This window comes from Corapipo altera, unplaced genomic scaffold (genome assembly GCF_003945725.1).
Source record: "Corapipo altera isolate COAL_440 unplaced genomic scaffold, ASM394572v1 60708, whole genome shotgun sequence".
Lineage (NCBI taxonomy): Eukaryota > Metazoa > Chordata > Aves > Passeriformes > Pipridae > Corapipo > Corapipo altera.
The window spans coordinates 1426-6693 of record NW_020886336.1 but is presented as its reverse complement, the minus strand read 5'-3'; the positions used below and the strand labels follow the sequence as shown (position 1 = coordinate 6693).

General features: G+C 62.0%; 1 protein-coding gene across 1 annotated transcript; it reads left to right on the top strand.

Annotated features, from left to right (window-relative positions):
* Window positions 1-54: 54 nt before the first annotated feature.
* Window positions 55-3542, top strand: LOC113941147 (chloride channel protein ClC-Kb-like; the record flags this gene model as incomplete). The annotated part of the gene is given in 11 exon segments (XM_027632301.1): window positions 55-155; window positions 249-410; window positions 499-568; window positions 1202-1272; window positions 1274-1313; window positions 1405-1618; window positions 1707-1840; window positions 2349-2440; window positions 2519-2602; window positions 2711-2797; window positions 3344-3542. Coding segments are annotated over 11 exon segments (1097 nt in total), but the record flags the coding sequence as incomplete, so codon positions are not given.
* Window positions 3543-5268: the final 1726 nt, after the last annotated feature.

The following is a 5268-nucleotide window of genomic DNA, read 5'->3' as shown; positions in this document are numbered from 1 at the left end:
TGTCCATCCCCACAGCCCCCTGTCCCTCCCTGTGTCCCCTGTCCATCTGTCCAGCCCCTCTCCCCCGCAGCAAACCCGTGTACACGGCGCTGGTGGTGCTGCTCCTCTCCTCCATCACCTTCCCGCCGGGGCTGGGGCAGTTCATGGCCTCCAGGGTGAGTGGGGGGGCACAGAGGGCTCCCCGGGGACCCCAGAACGTCCTGGTGGGCGCTCAGGGTGTCTGTCTGTCTGTCCCCGTGTCCGTCCAGCTCACCATGAAGGAATATCTCACCTCCCTCTTCGACAACCACACGTGGGGGGGGCGGGCCCCCAATGCCTCGTGGGCAGCTGAGCCCAGGGGGCTCTGGCAGGAGTGGGACCATCCCTTGGCCACCATCTTCGGCACCTTGGCCTTCTTCCTGCTCATGAAGGTAGCCGTGCCCTCCCCTGAGCTCTGTGTGTGCCCCCGGCTCGGTGTCCCGTGGGGTGACCCCTCCCCGTGTCCGTGCTGCCCCCCAGTTCTGGATGCTGATCCTGGCCACCACCGTCCCCCTGCCCGCCGGGTATTTCATGCCCATCTTCATCTACGGTGAGCTGGGGGTGGATCAGGGATCAGGGGGGCAGCCAGGCCCGGGGGGGCACAGGGGGGCAGCCAGCCCTTGGAGTGAGGGGTACTAGGGGGGTGTCGAGCCCTCGGGGTGGGTACATCCAGTCCTGTGAGGGGTACACAGTGTATCCAGGGGTACATCCAGACTGGGGAGCACAGGGGGTGTACCCAGCTCGCAAGGAGTGGGGCACAGTCTGGGGGGGGTGTGGGTGTTTGGGCTGTATCCAGCCTTGGGAAGGGGGTACATCCAGTCTGAGGCTGTATCCCACTCGACTGGGGTTACATCCAATCTGGTCCAGTCTAGGGGGGTGCAGGGGGTGTATCTGGCCCTGGGGGGGGTGTGTTGCATCCAGTCTGGGGGGCATAGAGGGTTTATCCAGCCTTGGGAAGGGGGTACATCCGGTGTGGGGGTGTATCCAGCCGTGGGTGTGGGGGTAAATCCAGTGTGGGGGTGTATCCAGCCGTGGGAAGGGGGTAAATCCAGTGTGGGGGTGTATCCAGTCCCGTGGATCGGGGGGTGCATCCAGCCCCGGGGGGGCTGCAGGAGGGTGGTCACCTCCAGCTATTCTGGGAGGGCACTCCCGGTATCTCCCCCTCGCCCCCTCCCCATTTCAGGAGCCGCCATCGGCCGCTTGCTGGGGGAGGGGGTGGCCCTTCTCTTCCCGCAGGGGCTCCATCCCAAGGGACCCCCCCCGGCCCATCATTCCCGCGGGATACGCCCTGGCCGGTGAGTCGGGGTGTGGGGACACACCCCCGGGGGCGGGGAGGGGGACACCCATCCCCGACCCCTGACCCCCCCGGGGCTCTCCCCCCCGCAGGCGCCGCCGCCTTCTCGGGCTCGGTGACCCACGCGGTGTCCACGGCGCTGCTGGTGTGCGAGGCCACGGGCCACCTGGGCCACCTGCTGCCCACCGTGCTGGCCGTGCTGGTGGCCAACGCCATCGTGCAGAAGCACCAGCCGTCCTTCTACGACGGCGGCATCATCGTCAAGAACCTGCCCTACCTGCCCCCCATCCGCAGCCGCCACACCGCGTGAGCCCTCCCCTGCCCCCCCGCCCCCCAAAAAACACGGTCCGGGGGGTTGGATGGAAATTTAGGGGGGGTTTTTTGTGCTCTCCAGCTCCTACAGGGTGGTGGTGGAGGAGTTCATGCAGCGCCGGGTGCTGGCCCTGGCCAAGGGGGATGGTTTCCAGGAGGTGCTGAGGGCCTTGGACGCCTCCTCTGACGCCGAGTATCCCGTGGTGGAGAGCGCAGGTGGGATTTGGGGGCTGGGGGGGTCACTGGGATTGTCCCTGTTCTCCAGGGTCAGAAGGCAGGTGGGATTTGGGAAATGGGGCATGTCACCAGGATTGACCCCCAAAGGGGGAGGGAGACTCCAAAGGGGGGCAGGACCCCAACGAGGGACCCCAAAGGGAGGGCAGTAGCCCCAAGGGGGGAATCCCAAACTGGGGGGAGACCCCCAAAGGGGGGTGAGACCCCCGCGGTGACCCCCAGGCTGAGGGGGGGGGACACCCCCAACCAGGGGGCTCCAGGGTCAGAGTGCAGGGGGGATTTGGGAAATGGGAGGGTCACTGTGGCCATGAGGGACATCACTGGGGTTGTCCCCCTTCTCCAGGGTCAGAGTGCAGGTGGGATTTGGGGGACGGGGGGGGTCACTGGGATTGTCCCCACCCTCGAGAGTCAGGGTGCAGGTGGAATTAGGGGTTTGGGGGGGGGGCACTGTGACCACGGGGGTGTCACTGGGATTGTCCCCATCCTCCAGAGTCCCCCACCCTGGTGGGCACCGTCAGCAGGGCCCAGCTGGTCACCTTCCTGCAGAGCCACGAGCACCCTCAGGCCCCCCCGGGGGAGAAGGTAAACAGGGGGGGAGCACCTGATGTGCCCAAAACACTGGTTTTCCACCCCAAAACAAACACTCCTGATCTGCCCAAGGTGGCCCCGGTGGGGACCCTCGGGGACGACTGTGCCATCGAGCCCGTCATGCTCCAGTTCTCCCCGTGGACGTCCCTGCACCAGGTTTGGGGGGGGACATGTGTCCTGGGAGACACCCCCACACACACACACCTGTGTGTCACACCCGGGGGTGGCTCTGTCCCCACCTGTCCCTGCTGTCACCTCTCCCAGGCCTATCACCTGTGCCAGCTGCTGAAGCTGCAGAGAGTGTTTGTCACCCGCTGTGGGGACCTGGTGGGAGCCGTGGGGTGGGCAGAGGTGAGAGGGGAAAGGGGGGAAGGGGAGGGATGGGAGGGAAAGGGGGAAAAGGGGGAAAAAGGAGGAAAAAAGTAGGCAGGGGAGAGGGGGGAAGGGAGGAAAGGGAGGAAAGGGGGGAAAGGGGAGGGATGGGAGGGAAAGGGGGGAATGATGGAGATGGAAAGGGGGGGGAAAACTGGGCAGGGGGAGAGGGGGAAAAGGGAGAAAAAGGGGGAAAAGGGAGAAAAGGGAGGAAGGGGGGGAAGAGGTAAAAAGGAGGGGAAAATAGGGGAAAGAGAGAAAAGGGGAGTGGGGGAAGGGGGGGAAAGGGAGGAGAAGGGGGAGAAAAAGGGAAGGAGGGAAGAGAGGAAAAGGGGGGAAATGAGGGAAAAGGGGGGGGAAATGAGGGAAAAGGAGGGGAAAGGGAGAATGGGGAAAAAAGGGGGGAAAGGGGGAAGAGAGGAAAGAGGAGAAGGAGGAAAAAAGGGAGGGCAAGGGGAAAGGGGGAAAAGGGAGGAGGAAAAGGGGGGAGGAAGCTCCTGTCCCACCTGCTCTGTCCCTCTGCAGCTGCGCAAGGGGATCGAGGAACTCGCCAACCCCAAGGGATGACTATTTGGGACCACGAGGGATCCCTCCCCAGGGATGTCACCCACGGAAAGAGGGGGATCCTGACCCCCCAGGTGATGGGGAGGGGTCTCCCCCGGGGGGAGGGTGTCCTGGCTGGGGGGGCAGTTTCCCAGCAGAGTGTGCTGTGCATTAAATACATCGATCCCTCTGTGCTTCCTCCTCCTCCTCCTCTTCCTCCAGCCCCACGGGGTTCATTTTGGGGGGCTCACCCCCCACATACCCAACAAACACCCCTTAAACCCCCCCGAAACTGCCCCAGGACATGCACTGAAGTGCCCCGGTCTCTGCATCACCCCCCGGCCCCTCCTCCAACTGTTAGCACATAATTATCCTTATTTCAATTATCCTTAATTACAATTAGTAAGGGTGGTGGGTGTTCAGCGACCCCAAGGTCTGCGGGAAGTGGGGGGGCTGAGCCCCCCCCAGCCCTTCGGTGACCCCGGACGGGAGCTCAGCCTGTTTAGGCGGCACATCGGGCGCTAATTAAGCCGGGGGGGTAATTAAGGGCGGCAGGGCAGGTTGGGCAGGGCGGGCAAGCCTGGGCCCGGCTCAGGAGGGGTGAAGCCGGGTCAGCGCCAGGGAGACACCCCAAAAGTGGGGCAGGAGCTGGGCTGGGCACTGGGAGCACTGGGAGCGGGGCCGGGCTGGGCTGTGGCACCCAGGGAGGGGGGAGGGGAGCGCGGGGAGGGGGCCCCAAATCCCTCGGGGGGGCGGCACCCCGGGGTGACATCCCCGCCGCCCCACAGCCCCCTCCCCCCGTGCCCCGGTGTCCCCCTCGCCCTTTCCCGGCCCCACCCCGAGCAAACCCGGGACAAGGCGCTGCCCAGCCCCCAAACCCGGGGGGGTGCCCCCCTCACCCGGCCCCTCCCCGGGCGCTGCCGGACTTTGAGCCGCGCTCAAGAACACGGCGGAGCTGAGCCCGACAAACTCGTGACACACACGGGGCACCCACAGCCCCAAACGGCCCCGAAACGGGGGGAAACCCACCCAAAAGGCAGCTTTTGGGTTGGTGCCCCAAAAGGTCGGTGCCCCCGACCCTCCCCCCCTCCCCGTTCTGGTTTGGGGCAGGGAAAAAACCCCTCCAACCCCTTTTTTCCGGCGTTTTTGCACCCGGTGATTTGCAGGCTCCGCGCAGCCGGAGCCGCCGCCGCTGCGGCTTTGGGGGATGGAGAGGCCAAATTCCTCCCGGGTTTTGCTGAGGAAAAGAGGCCCCGGGTGGGAAACGGTCCTGGAGTTGTGTTCGACCCCTTAAAAAACCTGAAACCCCCTTTAAAACCCCTTAAAAAACCCTTAACCCCCCTTTGAAAACCTTAAAACCCCTTTAAAACCCCTTAAAAAACCCCTCTTTAACTCCTTTAACCCCCCTCCAAAACCCCCCATCCTTAAAACCCCCTTAACCCCCCCTTAAAAATCCTAAAAAAAGACCTTTTAAAAACCCTTAACCCCGTTTAGAACCCCTTTAAAACCCCTTAAAAAAAACAACTCTTTAACCCCCCAACAAAACACTCCAAAAAAAACCCCATCCTTAAAATCCCCTTAACCCCCACTTAAAAATCTCTAAATAAAACCCCTTAAAAAACCTTAAACCCCCTTTACAACCCCTTTCAAACCTTAAAACCACATTAAAACCCTTTAAAAAACCTCTTTAACTCCTTGAAACACCCAAAAAAGCTCCACTCTTAAAACCCCCTTAAAAATCCCTAAATAAAACCCCTTAAAAAACCTTAAGCCCCCTTATAAAATAACTTAAAATCCTTTTAAAGATCCTAAATCCCCTTAAAAACTCTGATAACCCCTGAATAAACCTTAAAAGCCCTTAAAAAACCTCTTTAACCCTTTTAAAACCCCTAAAACCCCCCACTCTT